The 25,385-nt window shown below is 42.0% G+C and overlaps 1 protein-coding gene across 6 annotated transcripts in view; it reads right to left on the reverse strand.

The window, feature by feature from the left end:
- Window positions 1-14,524: 14,524 nt before the first annotated feature.
- The window catches only part of AFF2 (ALF transcription elongation factor 2), a 334,844-nt gene continuing 323,983 nt past the window's right edge, over window positions 14,525-25,385 (reverse strand). For all 6 annotated transcript variants that reach the window (XM_071569499.1, XM_071569498.1, XM_071569501.1 and 3 more), the window contains one exon: window positions 14,525-23,779. In XM_071569499.1, coding sequence (XP_071425600.1) covers window positions 23,658-23,779 — 122 coding nt within the window. In that variant the 3' untranslated portion in view covers window positions 14,525-23,657. The remainder of the gene's footprint in view (window positions 23,780-25,385) is intronic.

Raw genomic sequence — 25,385 nt, forward strand, 5'->3', positions numbered from 1 at the left:
ATCCATTAATTGGAATCTGCAGCTGTACCTGTGCACTTGAGATAGGAGTGTTCTAGGACTTAAAAAAATAACTGCATGGGCTCAAGATAAGCTGTTTTCCTGCTAAGTGCATCTGTACTTTTCCTGCATGAAACTATGGCTTTCCCTGTTAAGTTGCAGGTGTGCACAAAGTGGAACAGACATCTATTAGGGATGTATTTTGGATTTCACAGCCAGCAAATGTCCATCTGTGGGACATAAGGCAATTTGTCCTGAGCCTGTTTAATTTTAAACATATGTGAGCGGCCTCTGTTAAAAAAACACTTCCCTAGATTAAACTACTCTACTAAGCACCTCACAGAATTGGTCCTCATTTGGAAAGGCATTGTAAATTCATATGGGATATCTTAGCATACAGTTCCAGAGGGGTGAGGAAGAGAGAAGTCTGACCTGAGCAGCCACTGTGAACCTGTGGGTACACATATATGAGGACTCAGACTTTCATTGCTGAAGGGAAGCCTTCTGTGTGCTTGCATTGCTTGCAGCCATGGAAAAATAAGGGAATGTGAGCTTCTTATGTGGCAGACTAATACCAATATTATGGATCTATTGGTGCTGTATAACTCAGTGAGCAGAAGTTTTCCTTAAAGATTTCATGTATTACTTTTCAAAAGGAATGAGTCAGTGGGCCTGGAGTCCTTACTAAATGCTTTCACTGTGGTTTTTCGTTGGCAATATTCCTGGGGTCATGCAACTCTCCCACCTGGTTCTCCCTTTTACCTTTAATCACACATTCACAGTGTTGGATAGTGGCAACCATTTGTCCAGAGTCCTTTCCAGGCCTTGGCAATCTATTCCTGGTGACCTTTTCCATGCTTTGTTGGAGATCTGGTCAACGGTAGCCTTGAATTAACCTATGAAGGGAATGATTAATTAGGCAAATTTGAGGAAAAGTCGAATCTATTTTTAAAACTGTTCCACCTTACTGAAGGATAGAAATTCTCTGTAGAAAAAAGGTGGTTGCTTCCTATACCAAAATATCCAGGAAGGTTATAGGGAATGAAAACTGTGAAATGTGATAGTGCTGTGATGAGTGGATATGGAGAGCTGAGGTTTGAGTTTGGGCTTCTCTACTCCCTCAGCTATGGCTTTGCTTAGCTAGTCTTGAAAATGTCTTGGCCTCAAGATTGCTAGGTTTTAGCAAAAACATTACTTGTTTGTGAAAATTAAGCATAAATCCCTGGAATTGCTCCAGTCTTACAAAACTGACAACACTAAAGCAGATTAAGCAACACTTTTGGGAATACCTTATTACAAGAGTGCTCCTACGTCCACAGGAGTCAACGGGATTGGTGCCTTTGCTGAGAATCAGGATGTGCTTGATCAGGCCTGAATCTGCTCCAAGTTACTTGTAGTCAATGCCCAGTGCCCTTGAGGGCCAGGGCAGGAACCTGGAACTCTTTCAGCTCATCAATAAATTTTCCTCCTGCACAATAACTAAGAAGTAGCAGAGCACCTGAATGCCATCTTCTGCTGCAAACCATCACTTACTCCAAAGCAAGCCTTGGAGTCTCAGCAGCTGTACTCATAGTAGAGCCTGGTGCGGGTTTCAGTGTACGGTACTCTCATTGAAAGCGGGGGACTCTGGAGGTGTTACTCTGGAGTTGCTTGGTGTGGTATTTTCTGTGGAGGAAACCTCCACCTCTGGTAGCAAGCCCCTAACTCTCACAGATTTGAAAAGCTAATTGGGAGGGAGCTAAAACCAGCCTTGTGTGTAATATCAGGATGCACAGTTTGCCTGCCCCATCCTGGAAAGCCATGCAATAAAAATGTAAATATCTCCCTTAAAGGCTTTTTTAATAAACCCTGTAATTTCCTTAAAATTCTTTCTATAATATCAAAATCCTAAACCACTTTGAGATGAGCTATTTTAGACTGTAATTGGGCTATTCATTCCCTATGCATACAGTGATCCTAATCTAATATGTAACAAGAACTTAAAAGCTAATCAATAATGGAACACGATTCTCTATCAGTAGAGCTGCCTGTTGACTCCTGTGAGAGGGATCTTCACAAGACAGCTTGGCTCTGATGACAGCCTTATATTTATTTTAAACATGAAGTTGAAATATCATCTTTCTCTGTATTGTCACTTCCAATTATTTTTGGAACAAAAACATCAGGGGAAATGAGATCCTCATCCTGAAGAGTGCATTCATATTTGATAAATAGCCACAGATTCTGAAGAATGTTTACTGAAATGTGGGCTTGAAATGCTTTCATGTGCATTTACTAGAGCCATTGATTATCTGTTGTAACATGTGTCCGGGTCACTTTACCAAGCTGCCCCTTTCCTATGCCATAGAGGTTAAGAAAGAAAAAAGTCTTATTACCCTGGTGTGGACTTCCATGTTTTCCCTGAGTAAAACCAAAGGAAAATTAGCATTGAGAGGGAATCAAAGCAAAGCAGCAATTATTGTTCTTCAGTGGAAGTCAAGAAGCGTTTTATACCCTCACGTACAAAAGACAAATTCCCACTTTTCATGTCTATGCAGTGGTTTGAGATGGAGAGGGTGGAGGGAAGGGGTTAAGCGAGTACACAGATGTTCCTCAACCATATCAATCATAGGCATGAGAAAATGCCGCCCTTTTAATAGGCAGGCTGAACCAACCCACACAGCTGGATTTCAAATTTTATGGGCTCTCTCAATAAAATGCAAGTGGAAGACATCTTGCATCATTCCCACAGCTCTGACCATTTGAGCATTGCACCACTTTCCCTCAGAGCCGCCCCAGGGGTGGAGAAGCTGAAGCCCTATGGTTGTAGCCATGTACAACCCCCTTGCCACTGCCTGGGGCCAATTTACACGCATTTTGGAAATACATGGTAGGTTTCTGATGTCACATACACTTCCACAAAATCAGTAGATTTAATCTGGAATTACTCAGGGTATGAGAGATCAGCAGTCGGCTGGGAAAACTCCCCTCTAGAGGGTCCTAAATGCCAGCAATTTCACATGATTATTTATTGAGCTTTATAATAGTGCATATATCCTTATGCACACCCTTTCTCCTACAAATTACCCTACAACTTTCCAGTCTTTCATTACATTGTAGAGGTTAAAGCTTTCCTAAGTAATCAAAACATCTAGGAAGGAAAGCTTGCTAAATGCTGAGCTAAGCTTTAACACTGACTCTGTCTCTTAACTGAATCAAGAACTTTATGTACACTGTAAAAAGTAATAATTGGTATGGTAACTGCTCTTTCATATTAACTAAAGGCATAAATAGAGTTGTGTAACAGCCAGTGCTAATTTTGGGATCACAAGAGAGGTGTCGCCATTGAAAGGTTTAATTGGTACATGTGCCCTGTAGGAAAATTTGCTTTTTTTCCCCTTAATAGGTATATTTAACATCTTCAAGGCATTGAAGATGTCATTCCACTCCCATTCTTGCCTTGCAAACCCTTTGGGTGTAGAAGGCTATTAGACAATTGTGAGGAGACAGCAATTCAAACATGAGCTGTGTTTACCTTTGTTTCACTCGTGGTTTTAACTGCGCAGTAATTTGACCCTGTCCTTTTTTCAGGTGATGCCCCATACTGCAGTTGTGCCACACAGAGGGAAGGGGTTAAAGTATGTGTTTGTCCTCTTTGCGTGACTGGTGGTGGGTTATTCCCAAGCTTGGACTCTGCTGTCATTGATTATTTGCCTGATTTTTTGTCACATTATTTCACCACTGTTTTGCTCACTTCCATAGTAAAAATAATTTTGTGTCAGGTGTTCTGAGAGGTCTTTAGGAAACAATGTGAATGGAAGGACTGGCAATTTTATAAAGGCCATTCACTGACTGTATAATGCATATCTCCTTGGCTTCTTAGGCATGCAACCCTTAGGACACTGACAAAGTTAGAAAGCATATATATGTGTACATGCATAAAGGCTTAGAGGTACATTAATTGTCTCTTATAGTTGTTCATTTGTTGTATAAAGACTGCTTTTGCTCCTTAAGCAAGAGTCTGATTGTTGTTCTTGTGTTTTACAGTACAGAGAATGTGTCTCAGGCCTTTTGTACAGCTCTGATCATGAAAATAGACCAGTGATGGTTTCAACTGCATGTCCCACTCCTGAGCAGGACTCGTGTGTTCTTGACAACTATTGCTGTACTCAGCAGCTGAGTCTGTGTACAGAGCTGGTCACTGAAACACACTTCACCAGGTCTTTGGGGAACATTGAAAATGTGGGCTCTGTTTCCTGGCCATTCCAGAGCAGGTGAAGATCGGGACACTCACTGAGATGCTGAATGGGCAAGTTAGGGTGTTAGGGCTCTAAAATGTGGGGGTGTTGGGAGTATCTTCCTCCTGATGGAGAGTGTCCTTTGGCATGGGAGCACTGAAATGGTGGATCACTGTGCTAAACCTGAATTGCAGCTGAGTTGTTCTTATCCTCTTGTTCGAAAGAAAAGCCATTTTCTTTATGGCAGCTGTTTCTTTTACTTCAGACTACAACTGCAGCCACTAGCTGTCGGGCTACCAGCACAGAGCTAAAAACCTCTGCAGCCCTAACTGGGTCCTGGATCCACACCAGGCTGAGGCAATGTATTTCCCCCACCTCCCAAATGAGACACAGTGGGTTAAATTAATTCCCCATGCAGTGGGTAGAGTCACACCCAATACATCTAGTCCAAGAAGCAGAATGAATGTACTTAGATTGCAAAAGATATCTCCTATCTTTACACAAATACACTCTCCATAAGTCTTAGTTTAGTATTTTCTCTTTGCCTCACTGAAGCTCAGTCTGCACCTTGAATAATGCATGTAAGTTTTTGATTGACATGCAGTCCTAAGCATTTAGCTATCTTGATGTCTCATCAAGTTGTCCTTTGATAAAAGCATTTTAGGTACCACAAAATGTAATCACTTCACTGCAGCCTTCTACATTGCAGATTCAAGTTTCTCTGCCTATTTTTCAGCTAAGGATCTTGGCAACATCAATAGATCTGTTCCATGGGCGATTTGGATAGATCTATTAATATTGCTTCTAAGAGTAATAAGTCCTGCTCTTTTACGAAGTGAATCATCTGTCTCTCCTGTGGACAAGTGGAATTCTCCCTCATTGGACTTGTAGTCCACAAGTTGGCAGGGTTTCCTGTTTTGCTAAGTCTTCATGCAACAGTGAAGTCATTCCAAAAGATGTTCAGCCCAGCTTTGGGGCCAAGCAGTATGTCTTGGTTATTTGTTCTTCTAGACAGGCCATGTCACCATTAGTCATACTTCAGAATGATGGTTTACTTTCATTATTCACTGACTGCCCTGCTTCCAATTCAGTGCTTTCCAACTCAGCAAGATTTTCCTGTGCTAATTCATCTGAATCATTTCTGGAAGAGTTTATATCAAAGGACACATTCTAAATGTTAATAAAGTGCAGAGGTTTTGAAACAGCTTGTAACTCTGGTTCTTTAAAAATGTGCTTTCTAGAGATGTTTATGCTATGTGTGTGAGCACAGTATGTGCCAGTAGGGGCCTTAACATGATTGATAGCCCTTTCCCTTTTAATTTACGTTTCTATTTGGGACATCTAGCACACACACACACACTGTGACCAGAGCTGGGCTAATGTGGCTCCAGACTGAACACTGAGTCTACTGAAGCAAAACCATCAGCCCCAGCATGGTTTAGGATGTGGCTTCCAGAGACCACCACTCACAAGACAGTAAACCTGGCCACCTGATACCTTTGTCCTACTTGGTCATTTACTTCAAATGAAGATAACTGAGATCTGCTGGAAGGACTCTATACAGTGGATTTTTAGTAGAGCTTAAGTGATTTGTGTGCTCTGCTATGGACCCACCTCCTCCCATGTTAACTTATTGGGAACAGACACTTTATATGGTACATATCTGGATCTATGTACCCACCACTCAGAGCAGGCCTTTTTTTTTTTGCACTAGTTTCATTTCTGAATGAGTTTTCATTCACTTGGAGGCTCCTCAGTTTGGTTGCAATTTCTGAACTCACCCCACAAACATGAGTCTGTCAGGTTTCATGTACTCTCACATTTCTGGGTTGTCAGCCTGCCCAGAGCAGCAGTGAATTGCAAAAGGAAAAAAGTAGCAGAAGGACTTAGTTAAGCAGAAATGTAACTGCACACATCATCTGGTGTGTCCTACTTCTCTGAAGCCATCTCAGAACCTAAGGAAACAGAACAAAGGACACTCTGTAACTCAGGTTGAAGTTTCCCAAGTGTCCTGGGAAGAACCTAGAGAAGTTAACCCAAAAGTGGGATTTTTGGGGTCAAGGTGAAGAGAAGGAGAATTTTGACAACTGAGTAAACATTGCTTTGAAACTAGAACATGAGTTGCTCAGTGTTTACATGAAACACAAATTCTGTTCTTTTAAACTTTCCCAACATTCAGCATGTGGCTCTTTGCAGTAGGCCCCAAAAGACCCTTAGGACTGGTGTCTACAACATTAACTTAACTTCAATAAAGCTCACATCCCTTGACTTTCTATAGAGTCAATGGAAAGAAATAGAATGTTACATCTTGTCAATGTTAGTTATTTATAGACCTGAATATAGACTCCAGACTACTCAGATTGCTTTGTGGCCTCTTTCCTTAAAGAAACCCACCAAACTCACGCATCCGATCAGTTAAGGTGCGTCAGATTTTCTAAAGCTGCCAAGTTTCTTCTCTTGGGAATCAATGGAAGGACTTGTGTATCCAATTGGTAAATGTGGGATGTTTTTTCTGAATACCTCTACGGGTTTTGTCTTTGAATTTGGAGATGCCTATTGATTTTAGGTGCCTGGAGACTTACGTGTGGTTGGAGGTTGGGAGGACTACTCAGCCTGATCAGCTCCCTGTTTTAAAGAGAGAAATCCTGGACCTCAGCTCTTCCCATCACTGCCCAGCCTTAAGGACTTGGCATTTTCCTTTGGCAATGCTTGAAATGATGCCAATTTTCCCTTGTCCTTCCATCCTTCCTCTCCCAGCTCAGAGCACTTTTTGGGTTTTGTGATTCCCATTTGGCGTGGCTGACATTTGAGCTCCAGAATTACTGATTGTGCTTGTTACTGCTCAGATCCCTTCAAGCTCTCCAAACCAGGACAAAGCTCTGGGCTTCCAGCCAATTTACTCACAGGTTTATCATATGCTGACATTGTTTCTCTATAAATAGGTCTACCTTTACTGACATTATTGATTCAACTGCCTCTCCTCTATCTAATACTCTTTTTAATGTATCCAACCTGCCCTCGTATTTCACCTAATGAAAGGCTGAAGTCAGGGCAGTAGAGGTCGAAGAGGTTAAACTGCAAGCATAAAGGTCCTAGGCTTTAAAAGCAGTCTTTGCTATGTGAGATCCACAAGCTTGTCAGTGGATCAAATCTGCAAGTCCACAAGAAAGTACGAGCCATCAAGTAAATTTCACATTTTATTACTAATAATTTGAAATAAGGTTATTTTGCAATCTGTTCCACCTGGTCTATTTATGAGGTTAACAATGATAACACAGGCCCTAATCTGTCCATTTCAGACTGTATGATTTTAGTAACAAGGAGCAAATTATCCCTCAGAGATAGGAGCATATCTCACGTGCTGTTTATCTTGGACCTAATCCAAATGAACAGATCAAAGATGTAGTTGTCTTGCTTGTAAATTAAACCCAGATTTAATAGAGCATTTATGCCTTTTCTACATATAGGATTTTTCTGTGACTGACTTACTGGACAGTTTCTGTACACAGCACAGCTCTCCAGTGCAGAGGGAGCAGAAGTGCTCAGCAGTGCAGCAGTGCTGTCCTGCAGCGTGGTGTGACAGGGCTCTGCTCTGGGCTGCATCCTCACCAGACACTACAGGGAAGGGCTAGTGGGCCACTTTGGCTGTGTGGCGCCCACTGGGTCAGGCATCGTGTCCCACAGACACCTGCAGGGCTGGAAATTCATTGCACCCCTGCAGAAAACAGGTTCTTCACAGGCAGGTCTTTAGATGTGGCAGCTGCAGTTGGGATTTGGAGAAGCCCACACTGGAGGGCAGTGGTGAGTGCCCAAGGAGGTGCTGAGGGCCAGGAGTCAGGTCTGTACTTAGCAGTGAAGAGAAAGAGAAAGCTGCAGAATAAGATCAGGGTAGGTGAAAGTCCACTGGCATATGGGACTAAAAGTCATTTGAGATGAGCTCAGCAAGGCAAACCTGGCAGCAGCCCTGCCAAGGGCTCTGAGAAACCTCAGAGGTGCTGGGGAAGCTCCACTGCCCCTCAGCAGCATGAGTCTGATGGGACAGCAGATCCCAAGGGACAGTGTCACCCTGAGGAGGTACCTGGGAGCTCAGTGTCTCCCCAGCACAGCTGTCTCCTGCCCTCACTGTGCATCTGTGCCAGGCTGGCAGAGCAAAACCCGCCCTTTGTTTCCCATGACAGTTCATCCTGTGGTGTCTGGGCTGCTGGGCTCAGCTCTGGCAGGGCTTGCAGGGGCCACAGCCAGTCCCCCTTTTCACCCACCGCCAGACTGGGGGCCTGCGATCTGCTGGCACCACCTTGGAGCTGCCTCTGGCCAAATGTCCTCAACGGGGCAGGAGAGTGAATTAAACATTCAGGTCTGGCAAGGGAAGCTGCCAAGGCTGGCAGAGGAATAGGCCATTAAATCCCACACTGACACTGAACAGTGTCCCTTCCCCAAATAAATCATAAGAGAGAAGAAAATATTTCACATTGTTAAAAGTTTAGACCATCTCTGACTTCAGACATGTTGCCATTAACCTGGGATTTAATCAGGGATTTTCATTTGCTCCTTGTTCTGAAGTATAATGAGCCCTTTAACAGTGTAAATAAAAAGATCTAAAGATTCAATAAACTATAATGTCACAAAAGGCAATCAGCTACATTGTGAGGCCTCTGTTAAAAACATCTCACAGCTGGAAACAAATGCTTCTGTATAGCATTGTAAATAACCTCTAAGCCCACTACTAATTAAACTGAAGCTTCTCTTCTCCTGGGCATTGAATATATGAACCAATTAAGAAAATATAATTTCTTTTCTGAGAGACCTGTGCTGTACCTCTTTTAAAAAAATAAAAGAGCAGGGAGAGATACAGAAAGAGACAGAGACAGAGAAAGAAAGGGAAAGGAGAGGGGGAAAAGGAAAGAAGAGGAGTTTCACAGGAGGGACCACACTGATGTGCTGGGGTTACAATAATGAGACATTTCTGCTTTAAGCAAATTTTGCACCTGTAACCTGCAGAAATATAGCCATAGCACTTGAAAAATTACTTCAGTGCTGCACAGTGCCATGAAAATTTATCTTTGAGATGATTTTATTGCATGGTTACCCTAGGCAATTAAATCAATAAATCTTAACTGTCAGAAAGGTTGGCCTGCTGCCAGGAATAAATGAAATGCGCGGAATCAGTAAATAAAAGGTTTCTGACAACTCATTCTAGGAATTATTTAGCAGTTGGGCCTTTGTTGGTGGTGGTGTTGGCGTTGCTTTTGTCTCCAGCATTTATTGACATTCTCCATGAGAAATGATTATGCTAACATAAACAACGTAACACAGGGATATAGATGGATGGGACAGAAGAGTCAGGCTCTTCAGGGTAATTTATTACCCTCCTGGAATCACACACAAACAGCAACTTTGGGGGGCTGATAGCACTGGCAGAGGCAATTAGAGAGCCGGGGTCTGAGCCATGGGCTGGCAACGCATCGGCAGCCCCAGTGCCAGGCACTGGGAGCTTTGTGAGCTGGCCCATGGTGCTTCATTATTAACCTCAATGTGCTTTTTTTCATTGATTGACTCAGAGATGATTGAGATTGAAATACCTCCTTGAGACATGGAGGTGACATTTCTGTTGGTCTGGAGTCCAGCGTTCACGGCGGGATATGCCAGTTTTGACAGGAAAATCATAGTTACGCCTGCATAAACCCTGAGTGGTCAGTGCAGCTGCATTGTTTTTCATGCTGGTGTTGCAAAACCGAAGACCTGAGTCTGATTTCACTTACCCTGGGATTTGACATGCTAAGTTAGTGTGAAATAACCTGGATTTAGGCTCAAGCTCTGTCTCTCTCCCACAGACACTGTGGTGAGATCAGGTGACCTGATTAATAAACATAGATTTTTAGTCATTGTCATCACCTACTTTAATGTTCTGAATACCAGCATACCATCAGCTTCACCTGCGAAGTGCTGATTCAAGCTTACCTCTACTGGCTGAACACACCCATTCCCTTGGCTGGGCAGCAGCTGCTGGGTTAAACTGGGAACAGCCCTGGTCGTGGGGATCTGTGTATCCCCAGTGCCACCGGTGACAAGGACACTGACGTCAGAGGAGAGAGGAAACTGCTACACTGAGCAGTGGAGGAGACCTCTCCTGCCTAGAACAGAACTAATTAGCATCACCATCACATTGGGGCAGTCTGGAGAATATGGGTCTGTCCTTGAACCAACACCAGCTCTGTGGAGCCTGGAAGGGATTTATTTGAGTAGTGTGGAAAAGAGCCTACTGCCAAAATGTCTGTATTCAGTCTCTGGACACTCAAGCAACTTTTAGTCATAGGAGCCCTTAAGGAGAATCTCATGTCTCTGCCTGGGGCTGGCAGAGCCTCATCGGACACAGCTTAGTCCAAGCCAGAGACATCATGTCATCTTGCCTGGGCAACATTGCTTAAGAAAACATTTCCTCCCAGGTACTCTATGGTTCCTCAATGCCATGTCAGAGTTTCCCAGCCATATTGCTCCTCAGACACATCCTGTCCCAGTCATGATTTTGCAGCCTTTGTGCTCTCCCCCTCCAGCAGATTTTTGGCCTCCCACTGCAGCTCTGTAGAGCCAGGTAGGACAACATTCAGGAACAGCAGCTCCGCCTCAGGCCTTCAGCAGCATTGGGTGGTGGCTGTGGCACTGGGAATGCCCTGGACACCCATCTAGAGTCGTCTTCCCTTGGTTAATTAGCTCCCAGATCACAGAGGGCATTAGAGATCTGAGTGCAACACTTAACTGGGTAAGTTGCATCCACTTCCAGGTACAGATAAAGTCAACAGAATTTCACAGGGCTGTTTGGCAAGCAGCTTCTCATAGCAGATAATTCCCTGCCAGCCTATCCTGAACACATAGGCGATTGCTCTTAAATTGATGGCTTGAAGCACAATAACAGCCTTTTTATTTAGCTCCTGCTTGATAGGCTGCAAATTTAGCGTTGCCTGCCGCAAAAAAAAAAAAAAAAAAAAAAAAAAAAAAAAAAAAGAAAAAAGAAAAAAAGAAAAAAGAAAAAAAGAAAAGGAATGTAAAAAAAAAACAGAAGAAGAAAGAAGTGCTGCAGAATTTGCTGTTTCACCTCTCAGAGGATGAAATTACTTGTGATGGAAAGCTGAGTCTCCTGATGCTGCCCAAAGTCTGGGGTCAGCACTAAAGGGGTACTCAAGGTGTGCTGAGTTTTCCAGCAGCCCCTGCTGCATGTGGGAACTGCCCTTCAAATGCAGCATCACTTGGAGGCTTCATTTTCCCACCAGATTAGAGCTGCTGTGCTGAATGAGAGCAGTTGGCACTGAGTTTTCATCAAGGGTGGTAGGGTAGAGGGGACCTGGTACTCTGGCAGCATGACTCAGCTCTCTCACAAAGCAGAAAATTAAGCATTTTTCATGTGGCTTCATCACCTCCAACCACACATATTTCTCACAGTACTCCCTTGCCATAAGGATGAACCTTCTCTGCCTGGAGCTGGCTGAGAAATGGGGAGCAAATGGTGGTGGTAGTGGTGGCGGTTTCTACTTTTTCACTCAGATTTTCCTTTCAAAATGTAAACTCTTGAGTGAATCTTCATGAAATCCTACAAATAGCAGCAATCACATTTTCAGGCATCTGCAAATTGTGGCTGAGTCTGGCAAAACAGACAAGGTTCCCGGGGCAGTGGACAACCTCATGGGGGAGAAACAATCAGAAAGCAGCTGAGAACAACTCCAAAGTTGGTTTAAGAGATGAATGACATGTAACTTGAGGAAAACCGAGCTTAATGTTATTGCCTAAATTTGCCAAATATTTCTGGCCTAGGAAGGCCAATGTCACACAATATCTGTTCTCCTGCAGGCTGGTTCCTGTGGTCTGACCTACTGACTCATCCCTTGTGTTTGGCTGTTCTCATGTGCTCATAGGTGAACAGGTTTCCAAAAGAGAAGAACATGTCTCTTTCAGAAGGTCCAATCTACATACATGTCTAAAAATATCAACAGGAACTCTTCTGTAGCTCATATGACCATGAACTTCTGTATAACATCAGTTTCACATGTGGTTTGTGTGCTGAACACATTTACATTAGTTAAAATATAGTCCTTCCAGCTGCATGGGCACAGTATGGGGTGAAAAGATCCCCCCACGCACACATGCCTTTTCCAATAAAAGATATTTAAAATCATTATGCAATGCAGTTGGTAAGTGAAATTCTTCTCTATTATGTGGAGCAGATACTGCATTGCTTTCCTTCTGGACCATAAGTGTAGGAGACACTGGCGAATCTCAGTCTTTTAGTGACAGTATTTAGGCTGTGCTTCCCACTCCTTAGCTCTACAGACCATGAGAAGCTCCAGCCAGACTTTGCAGATATAAATAAGGCTTCACAAGCTCTTCATCTTTCGTGCTGGCAATGAAACATGCTGTGGTCTAAAGCAGCTTGTCATGGGCCAAATTCATTCCTGAGGGAGTTGTGCAGTTAAATCATCTTAATTGGCTGCCAAACTGTAGTGCTTCCATCTCTCACTTGAGCCTTACGTAGCTCTGACCAACATCCACTGCCTCAGCCCTAAGCAAAGAGGGAGGGAAGATGTCTCCTTGGCTGGGGAATAGGGCACACAGTACCTTGCCTGAGGTTGTTGTGAAATTGTGTATGAAAATGAGTATCCAAAAGCCCATCTTCTATTACCCCTGAGTGCCGTACTCAGAGAGAACATTCTCCCTCTACTAAGCAGGGTGGCATTTTTTGCTACTGTGGGAATCCCAGTACTGGCTATAGGAATAATTATCTCCTCTTTTTTTTCTTTTTTTTCAGCGGGTGTTTTGGTGTTTTGTTTTTTTGGTGTTTTTTTTTGTTTTTAATTTAGAAGTCACACTAACAGTGCTGTATAGCACAGGTTTATGTGGAGCCATTCATCATTCATAGCTGGGATCACAGAACACTACACAGCTGATTACAAGGTTGCACATGCAGGGAATGACATGAGCTGCCAGTCTGAAGTCAAGCTTCAAGCTGGTTTTGGGCACACCCAGAGGATGCAAAGGACTCAGGGAGTAAATGGTACAGCATTACACCTACCTTTCCTCCAAGTGACCCAAAAAATGTCTCTCTCTGAGATATTCAGAGATGCTTTCTGGCTCCTTGAACACAAAATTGGTACCAGTGTCAAAGTGAGCTCCAAATACCCCATTCCAGATTTTCTTCTGAAGTGACTTACATCTTAGAAGGACTGGGGCTCCAGCACCTGCTTTACAGGTAACCATTCATACAAGTGTGATGATGAACTCTAGAAAAAAGCTGCAGCCTGGTCAGACCAGAGAGCCTTAAATCTGCCCATGTGGTCAGAGTGGTGCTGAGAAAGCGGAAGCTATCAGCTACTGACCCTCTGTTCTAAGCGGGACGTTACAATAGATACTCGGGCTCAAATCCAGACTCACACCTATTGGTACGGCTCTCCAGGCATCCTTCCGCAATTCCAGGCTCACCAGTCCCATCCCCGACACTGCCTGGGCTCAGCTGTCCCTGCCGGCCGCCTCCAGCTGTGCCTCCCTGCAGCACCTCCAGCGCATGCAACTCTCCAGACTCAGATGGAGATGTTTTAAGCAGGACTATAAGTGTGAGGGGCCACAGAGACAAGCACAGCGATGACTTCTTTAGCTTGGAGACAGTGGCCCGAGATGGACTCTGTGCTGGGAGCGCTGTGATTGTCTCTCCCCAGCGACACCTTGACCTCAGCTGCTCCACACCGAGCGCTCAGCCTCGCATGCCGGGCAGCCGCATCACATGCTGCTCAGCATCTCCTGAGAGCCTGTTACATCTCTTTTGAGCGGGTATTCTTGGCACTGCCTCTCAGAGCTATTTCTGCAGCAATGATTTAAAACCTGGCGTTTCCAGTTTTGTCATTCCGGGGAACCCCTGGGGACAAACGCACCCTGCGCTGAGGGTCAGCCGCTGAATTGCACCACTTTAGTCACGCTGGAGCCTTGGGCTGCTTGTCAGCAGCAACCAAAAAACCCTCCTTTGAAGCCTGGCCCCTCTGCTCTTTAGGTTGGGTTTGGGACAGACAGGATTTAGGCTGCTGTCTTGCAGCTGAGGCCCCTCAGGGAAGGGGAAAGCACACTATTGATCCTGTTACCTCACAGCTGGTATCGGCACTGCATTATTTTCTAACATCAAGTCATTTTACGTTGCCACAATGACACAAACACATTGATTAAAAATTAAAACCAATGACAGCTCTCCCACAAACAGTACTTACTGTACCATACTTATTGTATCCTGGGAGGAGAATGAGAAAATAGCAGAAGACAGAATAATTTATAGTGATAAAATGGGTTACATTTTCATAAAAATTTTATTTTACTTTTTTTTTAAATAATTCAATGCACTGGCAGTATAATTAATCCCTCTATGAGAGACACGAATGTACCAGTTCAACCAATATTATTTATACAGAGACATTGTGTTTAAAAACAACAAAAGTACATTTAAAATGTTTGTACATAAAGTATTACTGTTATTTTTTTTCTGAAGAAGGAACAAATGTAAACAAAATGCATAATTGTGCAACACGTTGGAAATACAAAGCAAAACAGGCAAGATACAATTTTATACATATAAAGCAAAAGAAAACTTTTATAACTATACAACATTTCAGTAATTGCTTGACATTTTAACAGTTACCTTGGTCTGTACAAAACATCTTAACTTATACTTAAAACTTTACAAGAATAACATGCTTGTTCAGAACAAAGACACCTTGTGGAATTGCAATGATTATTGATATGATACTTGCACACATGAGAGAAAAAAAAAAGGCTACTTCAATAGTAAATAAAAAGTAAGAACATAAAAACGTAAGGTAAAAGGCCATTTAGTAAACCATAATCTAATTCCAATAGCTAATTAAGTTGCACTGCAATGTAGAAATTAAATCTGACTTTTGCTGGAAGACCATAAGGTCATAATGTTGCTCTATTTCCAGGAACCAGAAGAAAGCATATATAAATTTTCCTGATATTTTGGTTAATTATACATGCGCATACACACACACACACACAAGAAAAAAAATAGTAATTGCCACAACAGTCAGAAATGGTGGGTAAGAGAACACACACACCAGCCTACTCCCAACATGGCAGGGTTAAAAAAACCAGGACAGCCAGAAAGAACAAACACCCACTGAGTTTGTCAGGTTTAGTTTTCCTGAACCGTAGTTGTATTTTCCTTTTTTTTTTTCAGAAGACAGGAAGTAACTTGGATTGAACTGAGCCATTAAAAAAATCCTGGGAGTACTACAGGCAAAGACAAAGCACAAATTGAAGGAGAGCTCAAAACCAAAGCAAAACATCACCAGATCTTTGACTTGTTTTCATATTCTGTGATGATATGTCCTAGAACTTTTGGATGTGGGTTTTAAAAAAACCACAGCATTTAAGATTCAGTAGAAGATATGCAATCCAGAGATGTCAAAAATACAAACAGGAATAAATTATACAATATTTTATGGAAATACAAGGACTGTCAGCTTGGATAAAATGTACATAATTTTTAAGTGCCCCCAAATGATACATATGGCTAAAATTAACCCCCTGACTGCAGCAACCTTACATATTCAGGGCCTGATTCTGCAAGCTGTGTGCTGAGCACTAATCCACACAGCTACTTCTGTGGACTTCAGTGGGGCAACCCACCAATTAGGATGCTCAGGAAGGAACAGCAGAATTGGGCCTAGATAAGTTTTTGCCATGACTTTTAAATGTACAGAACCCATTTGGCTTAGAAAAACCACTTTAGCCTGCAATGTCTTGAACTAAAGCAACAGATTCCATCTCTAGACTGAGAGCATTTATGATGTGCTTGAATTTATTTGCCAGTTTTCTATGCAAGCTAATGCTGATGCCAGTAAATATTTAAACTGGGAGGTAATGAAATAGCAACATGCCTTTTAGTTAAAACCAAAACATATGCAAGTCTAGGTGGCAGGCAGAAATTACCCTCCAATTCTTTTAACAGGGATTATCTGGTGCTGAATCAGAATAGTTCAATATACACTCAGCTTCAGTGTGCATTTATAAAGCTGCATTAGGGTATGCAGCACAGTATGAAAAGGGAGAGAACTAGTTTTTCAGCTGGTGTAAATCAGCACTGACATCTACGGAGCTACTTAGAGGCACATCAGTTTGAAGCTTCGGCCCACAGTCATCACAAACGTGCAGCCATCATTCAGTCTGTATGTAAAACTCCGTGCTGGAAGTGCAGAGTGAAGTGTAATCGACATCAGATAAAAGGCTGCTCTGTTAGTCTAGTTTCTGATACCACTTTTCCAGACTGTGTGGTCTAAAGCACTTTTATGATGTGCTGTATACTGCATAGATTTGCAAAGTACAGTATTTCCTTACAAGCAAGGATTATGGTACATCAATCATTTCATTGGCATGATCAGTAAAAAGGCATGATGATAAAAGCTTTGGGAGTTTATCTGCATAAAGATATACTGGCAAAAATTAGTCTGGGGTTAGAGGGCTTGCTCCTCAGTGTGTGCATATTGGATTAACTCCACTAAAATCAGTACTCCTATACCAGTTTACACCAGCTGAGGAACTTTTACTCCACCTCGGTTACAAACAAAACTTTTGTGTTGCTTCATTCAAGGGTAAATGCCTCCTGCCAGTGGTTCAAAGCTTCTCCATGTCCATAACGCCGTGTTACTTGTCACTGAAGTCAATGGTGGTTTCCCTGAGCAAGGGCTGAGTCAACATATGGTCTGGTTGAAGAGCAAGTCTGCTTGCAGCTATTCCAGCACTACTCCAGAGACCTTGAACTACTTTCAGTGAGGTGAGTGCTCAGCCAGAACAAAACTGGGTGTAATTCCATTCAATTAATTGGGTTAATGCAACTGAAGTAGTTCTGGCCTAACAAAGGTAACTCCAGTGATGCTATGCCATTTTTGTTAACCAACTTCTCCTTTGATAAACAGTAGTCAGCAAGCTCTGTAAGACCTGCATTATTACCACATGACAGCAGAATTTGGTGCCATGAATCCCACAAGTGAGCCAATTTATTTTGCATTTGTTTAGCTCAAAGTTTTGTCCATTGTAGCTATGGTTGTCCAATAGAACAATGAAGTTCACTTCAGAATCTGATCTTCCTTTTAATTCAGAGAAGAAAATAAGTGAGTGGAAATTAGGGTTATCTATACTTGTGGGATGTTTCAAAGGTATTACAACAGGGTGACACTCACACAACTGCGAGTAAACTTATATCCAGCACAGAGAGCTTACAGAACTTACACAGAGAGGCACTCATTTCAAATCTAAGAAGAAAGCAAGTCTCAAACAGCTGCACTGCCCACTCATGTGACTTTTATGACTGGCATCATATGACTTTTATGAGTCCTGTAAGCATGAGTGGTCCTGTGGACACTACAATTTAAATTGCAATTCTGCATACAGTGGATATTGCCCGAGTTCTGTGCTGTTACTTTGTGCACAGCTCCCAGCAACTCGTTTGGCATTTCCAGATAGAGTGCAAGCACAAGTAAGTGCTCAAATCCCTGTCCCTTCTGCAGCTGCAGACCTGAAAGAAATGCAGAGCCACAGCTCTGCTGCAACCAGGTGGTGGGGCTGGGGTCCCTCAATCCTGCTGGGCACAGCACCGGGCCCCCAGTACAGCGGATAGGGCTATGTGTGGATTCAAACCACAGAGACCTGTAGCAGTTCAACACCCAGAGTAGACTGAGGGCTCAGAAAGCTCTGTGTGGCTCCACAGTCTGTGGTGGGCAACATCAGGTCACACATTGCTACTGGAGCTGGCAACGGCCCCTGGGCTTGCTACTTGCTGGAGCTGTAAAAAGAATCGTTTAACCATATGGTGACTTCTTGACAGTGACAAGCATTAGCTCTCTATGATGTGTAGTGGCACGCGGGGGGGGGGGGGGGGGCAATTGGATGGGATGGTGCCGTATTCTGATTTTATAGGATATCATGGTATAGGTATTATTTTGCAGGACATAGCAGCAGTAATGATTCCCCTTTCCCAAGAAGCACACACAGGTTAAATTCATAATGCCAGACCACACCAACTTGCCCCAGTTCCTTCAAACCACTTTTGGTATCTTTAATTGCCTAACAAGATCACAGTGCCAGTGAGCTGCCTGACATGTTGCTACATACCCTGTGGTCCTGGAAACAGCTTATCACCACAGGTTTGACTCTCCTCTGACACCAGTGTTATGCAGCAATTCATCTGCACCTGAATTTGCTCTCATCTCTGTCTGCAGAGCCACATTATCCCCGTGACTGTACACAAGATCTGAACTCAACCTATCCTGACTTCAGCAGCTGCCACTAGGGGTTTAAACTGGTGTGAAATGATCAGAATCACTGATTTTGGAAGACAAAACATCTCTGAAACAAAATGGCTTAAGTAAAGCTACTGAGTCCCTCAGAAAGGCAAGTCTGACAAAAATATCAGAGAGAAGATGACTGCTCTCTGAGTCAGGCAGGAACATCATACATTTGGTGGCAGGGAGGTTTCAGTAATGAAAGAGAGCATAACAGCTTTTAGCCTATACCTGTAGGCTAAAAAGCAAGTGATGTAATTGAAATATACCACTATATCTAGTGAGATACATATTACATATATATATCTATACATCTATATATCTCTCATTAGACATATATGCATTGGTGTGTATAGTGCTGTAGTTATATCATGGAAGTCCAAGAGGGACTGAACTCTCCCACCATGAAGAAGACTTGTTTTATTTGTATTTATAAAGTAGTATGTAAAATAAAGCTGGAAGATGCCATAAGGACAGTGGACTGATTTCTCATGTTCATTCCCTTTGCCTCACTCTGTGCCCTTGGGTGAGGTCAGCGAGATGCTGTGAGAGGCAAAGGGCCTTTGCAATGACCTCTTGGTCTGCAGCCTGCCTGCGGATGGGACATTCCTACTCTTGCTTCAGAATGACAAATTCATTGTCTTTGGTGACTTGTGAAATATTTTGTCTTTCTTAAAACTTCAAGACATGAGTTAACCTGAATAACAGTATGTTGACAGCACATTCAGTTGTGACACTGACTTCAGGAACCGCAGGACCATGATGACAGAGTTTTTGCTACTTTCTGCCACACCTTTCATTGCCTGCAAGAGGCAGTAGGTGCAAACAGGACTACCACATACTACAGAGGAACACTTGAATAATGCCACTACCACCAGCAGTGGTAAGAGTGTTTTCTGTTTACACCTACCACATATTTTTTTCTGTGCTATGAAGTAATAAAAAAGGACTTTCTGTTGCAAATCCACGTACAGGTGTACACACACACACACACACACACACACACACACACACACACGTGCTTACTTCAATGCTGTATAGTAGTGGAGTTTCTCCTGCACTCAAAGCCAAAAATATGTTAACACTTAAGTCAGAATCCTTACCAGCCCCATCTTTGCTATCTGCTAAGTTGCACTCACAAAACTAATGATTGGATAGACAGCATTAAATGCTGCTAAAAACATGCTGAAAATATTTCTTCCAATGTACCCAAAAACATCACTGAATCTAAACTGTTATAACAGAAGAACATAATGAAATCTGTGAAATTTAAAAAAAAGCATGGAAATTAAGGTACAGATTCAATTCTCAGTTTTTGTTTCCTTAGGAGAAATGAGAATCAACAATGTTATTTTTAAAAAGCTCCACATAACTATCAACAGACCTGCTCCTATCTTTCAAAGGTGATAATTTATAAACGAGACAGTATATTCACAGAGTATTTAAATAATTAAAAGTCCAGAGAACATTTAAGAAAAAGTGAAATGAAGCTATAACAAGCAAGCTGTAAAAGTTGCCACCAACACTATCAACAAAAAGGCTTTCCTTCCATCCCTGCTCTTGAGCACCTAAACCACATCATATGGCTGGAGATACTCACTGCACTTGGAGCAGGATATTCTGCCCGCACACTATCAAATACTTCACTTAAGACCTGCTGTAGCCCTTGACATGGAGGTTAAGTGCTATGCAAATGCCTCGCTTGAGCACTTAGCACTTTGCTGCCCTTGGATCTTGTACTCATGGAGCTCCCCAAACTCTTGAGTTTAGCCCTTCACTGGCCTGATCCCCTCGCTGCTGAACTACTGACACTGCTCCAAACCTCCCCAGGCATGGGTCACAAATGGCAGTCTTGTCAGTTCTGGCAATTTTTTAATGAAGCTTGGCATCCTTCTTAAATCCCAGCTGCCGAAAACAGGAGATTACATCACTGTCCCCCGTTTATCACTATTAAAAACAAATGTGCCATTTCCGGCCCTAGTCATGCTTGGAAAATGCCTGAAAATGTGTCGTAAAATCAGTCCCAAAGCTCCGTATCCAGAGGGCAATACAAGAACCAAAGAGTTTATTTAAAAAAAAAGCAAACAAAACCTAACCACAATTTTAAGCCAATCTTGTAATTTTTGGTGCTTGGTTCATGAGTTTGAAAGCCTGAATTGGGCAGTGTTAAGCACAGACAAAGCCAATGCCAAAGCACAGACATGCTGCTTCCCTATGGACTGAAACAAACAAACAATCTCATTTGATTAACTCTGCTGGAAGTAATATTTTAAGGGGTAAAATGATTCCACAAAGATGACATGTTGGCAATTGAAATAAGATGAATACAGTCCCTGTAAAAGTGCAGTAATCCTTAATAACTAACCCAAAAGAAGCATCATCCCCAGGGATAAGACGGTAATTCACTCTCCATATTTAATTTGTTTCTAAGCCGCTTTTGAAACAAGACTGCTAAACAGTAAGTTGGCTTGTGATCCTAGACTTGACTGCTGGACTTACTATAATCATGCCATTGATTCAGAATACATTTCAGCCTAAGTCACAGGATACAAAATCAGGTGGGCTAATTCCTTAAGCTGTTTAAGCAAAAGACTGTGAGCACGGGGTAAATGTAGAGATAGGAGCCTGTTTACCACAAGCAACAGGGGAAAGATAATATATTGTCTTCACTGAGTGACTGCAGCTAACCCTGAACAGTCCTGTGTCTGAAGACTGTCTTTCAAGACACAGCTATCCATCTTAAATGCATGGAAGTCTGGGGTTTCAGTCTACATTAAAGTAACAAGTGACGACAATGCACTTAATTAGACTAAATGGTTACTTGCAAAAAGAATGGGAAACTCTGGCTTATGACAAAACCAGCCCAACACTACTTCATTTCAAGTACCCAACCTGTTAAAAAAAGTATTTCAAATGCTTAGTTTTTTTTTTTTTTTAAAAAACTCCAACAACCACCTTTCATCTATATTTCTCAATAGTTTTCACTGTCGTGGTTTTATTCATTCATTAGGTGCTGGGGCCAGAATCAGCGTGACAAATGCTATCAGATTCAGGTTTCAGCCCCGTTACTGAAACCCTCAGAGAACAGATAAGGGTGTATCGACCACTTCAGGAACAGGAATGTGCAGATAATACAGGATGTGGGTGTTCTGCAAATGTCCTTCGCAGAAAACCCTAAACTAGATGATTTCTCTAATGATGCACGTTGGCTATGTTTACAATGCAGCCCTGTGGAATAAAATGTTAGGAATTATTGACTTTTAAGAAAAGGTAGTACTACAGGGAGCTAATATACAACAGCTAGAGAAATGTTTGTCTTAAATGTGCATTGGGCAGAGTCCTTAAACTGCTCTTATTGCAAATATCCAAGGCCTGCTCTAAAAATTGTAACAGTCTGAACCTTTTAAATGCAAATTTGTCCTATTTATCTGGTCACAACCCAGTGAGTAGAATCCAATAACTCACTAGATTAAAGGATATACAGGTTTATATAGCAGAAGGTAATTGCAATTAACTAATATCTGGATGGCATTTAATACACATATTGTATTATTTCAATGAGATGAGACAGAATAATATTTACATTGCTATGAGCATTTTCTGTTTATAGAAATGGAATTTACAGTTCACTAAGGTATGTAGGTGTTATATCAAGAATGAGATGAGACCATTTAAAGTCCTGTGAATTATTGATATAAATTCATTTTGTTTTGTTTCATGCACCAGCGCTTCTTGCAGTGGCACCAGAAGAGCAGTGCAGTTTATAAGAGCGAAAAAATAAGAGGAAAGAGCAAATGTGAAATGGTGCAATTTATTCACAATTGCTTTGAAATTCTATCTGAATTGTCTCATTATTATTCACGCATTAGAGGAATGGTCCAAAACATGACAGCATGGGTAAACAGATGCAGAGCTTGGAAAATAGGTAAACTGACTGAAGTATTCATGGCCATTATTAAACAAATGTTATATTGCTTTTGGGTAAATCTGGTGATTTTATTTAATTTGACATTGTTTTCAAGATAGCAAGATAATACTGTTCGTTTCTAGTGCTCTGAAATAAACAAAACAGGTGAAAATTGATGCCACATGGAATTATAATGTTTCAACAGTAGCTGGTTAGTTAAACTTCTAAAGAGTTTCATGAAGAATCTGCATACACTTATTAATGGACTTTTACATACAACATCAAAGCTTAGAGTGCAGCAGTCCTGTTAAAATCTGCTTTCAGTGAGTCACTATGCAAGGAGAAATTGTTCTATGAAGAAAAATCTTGGATGAGTATTTGTTTGAGACTAAACAGTAAAACAGAATGAAAATTCACAGATTTAGTATAGGAATGGTAGATAAGACTAAGAAAGCTAATATTTTGAAACTGCCTAAAAACTGCAATAAATTCTGCTGCCTACTGAAATTATTAAGCCAACAATAAACAGGAAGAATGGAATATCAAAACCTCATTGCATAGTGTGTCATCATTTTTTAATGAGGCATTCCTTCAACCTTTTACCTCTTAACACCTTTGGTGATCTTACATTATGTACCTGTAAGATATTCAATATTCTCTTTTAGAGATTAAACCTATAGGAAGTATGAAATCTTAGGAATGTACTGAGTCAGGTAAAGATGCCAGAATTAAGCGTCGAAAAGTTTGGTTCAGGTTCAGAAGATGATTTTGAATGAATAGCTATAACTTCTACTAATTTATTTCAAAAGGGACTTCTCATATATACCCTCAAATATTTAAGACGCTTTGTACTATTTCTCAGGAATCCATATCTTCTCAAAGTGCTTTTTAGTTTTCACTTGAAGGCAGCATGGACTTAAAACAATACTGCAGGGAATGTACCGTTCCATAAAGCACATAAGGATGGCAGGATCCAGGAGACACAAGGCATAGAAAATTGTCGAAAATGATTAGATGGTACAACACATACTGCTCTTGAGTCGTAAGTTTCTTTTATGGTGACTTCTACTTCCAATAGATAGGATATTAAAAAAGGCAATAAAAATGAAGTTACATGAATAAACTTCCAAAAATGAGTGGAGTTCCACCAGTGATCGTCTCTGCGCTGGTAGAGGTAGAAGAATGGGGATGTTATGGACAGGGCAGCAGTCACTACAACAAATGAGCCTCAATGCGGAGCCAGTGGAGTCCCTGGCGAACATAACGAACCAGATTGGTCATACTGCTGTGTTGTGTTAAGGGTCCCATCACTGAGTCCAGGTCTACAAAGAACTCTGCAATACACAAGAAAGAGAAGCAATTGTTTCAGGTAATGGTACAGAAATACAGGTATTACCATGATTTCTCAGTCAGTAGCAGCAGTGCAGTTAGTCAGTTCTCAAGACAGTTGTGCACATGAGCACATGGTCAGTAAGAAAGAATTTAAACAACAGTATATTTAACAGACCAAGTTAGATTATCCATGCTGGAAGTCTACCATGACATGGTATGAGTGGTTGCCAGTAGTCTTCCTTTAAATCTGATGATCTGCACTGTCAGTTTTTTGAGATTAGGTTTGCTGTCTGCATGATTTAAATAGCTGGCAATGAAATCTAGCAATTCCTTTTCCATGCTGTGCCCTCTCCCAGGCATGAAGGGCTAGTCTGGATCCTGCAAAAGACCTTGCTTGCTCTTTCCTCCATCCTCCAATTTCTGTTACTGCCACTGCAGAAGTTTTGGCACTCTATTCATCCTCCTGCTGCTGCAGGCCCCAGAGGATGCATGTGAGGTGGGAGGGGAGAAGGAAGAGAAGAGAGGGAACACAACAGGAAAACAGCATCTAGGAGGCAGGAACTTATCAGGGGGAAGAATCCCAACACTGGGATTCTGTGTTGGGAAGGGTTAACAGGAGGTCAGTAAACAGAGAGCCACAGTTAGGAAGCAACACACCAGTTTACTTTATACCATGTGTTAGATGTTCTCTGGGTGAAAGACTAATCCTGTTAGGACCAACAGACCTTTCCTAATTGCTGTCAATGGAGAACTGAATTGTGTCCTCTATTCTCCCACAGCTTGTCTTTATGCTCGCTGGGGCACAAGCATTCCCACATATACAACACTTACACTATATTTAGGCAAGTGGGAGCCCACTCTCAGTTAAAGCCCCTCAGAGCTCAGATAACAACCAACAATCACAATAACAGTGGCTGAGCCCTTACATTCTCACAATGTCTAAAACCCAATGCCCGGCACTCAGCCAGCCAGCACTGTATTGGCTGCACTTCAGGAGAGCAGATGCCTGGTACAAAATCATTATCAGTATTTTCTTCAGCGAGTAAGTGCTGCTTTGAGGTCTTCTATCCAAGTATTGACAGCCTGACCCTGGTCAGCTTGGGAGCTACAGCAGTATCAGAGCACAAAGTGATTTGGCTGGAGGCAAGCATAATGAGAGCTCAGGGCTAGCACCAGAGCTGTTCAGATGCTGCAGCCAGCAGCTCCTTTTAATCTTCCTTCCTCAGTCTTTTATTCCCCTCCTCCAGTGTAAAATCAATACATTTAGAAGTGAAATAATGCTCTATCTTGCTTGCATTCTAGAGATCTCATTCTAAGCTCAACTAAATAATTACTTTAAATACTGAAAATTCACCTTAAAGCTTAATTTCAGTTTAACATTTCTTGAAAAGGCTACAACACTGGAGCCACTTATTAAATCTATGCGTGAGAGAACAGGTCTTGCTCACTACAGAGCTGATAGTTTTCCACTGTAGATAAAAAGTGCTGCTGTCTTTGGAAGCTTAAATAAATGATCTGATCTTGTAAAGTCAGCTCAGAATTTGATGTTATAGATAGTGAACACCACTCTAGGTGATCCAACACGAACTAGCCCATGGGCTTTGGGAA

This window comes from Pithys albifrons, chromosome 14, assembly GCF_047495875.1.
Source record: "Pithys albifrons albifrons isolate INPA30051 chromosome 14, PitAlb_v1, whole genome shotgun sequence".
Lineage (NCBI taxonomy): Eukaryota > Metazoa > Chordata > Aves > Passeriformes > Thamnophilidae > Pithys > Pithys albifrons.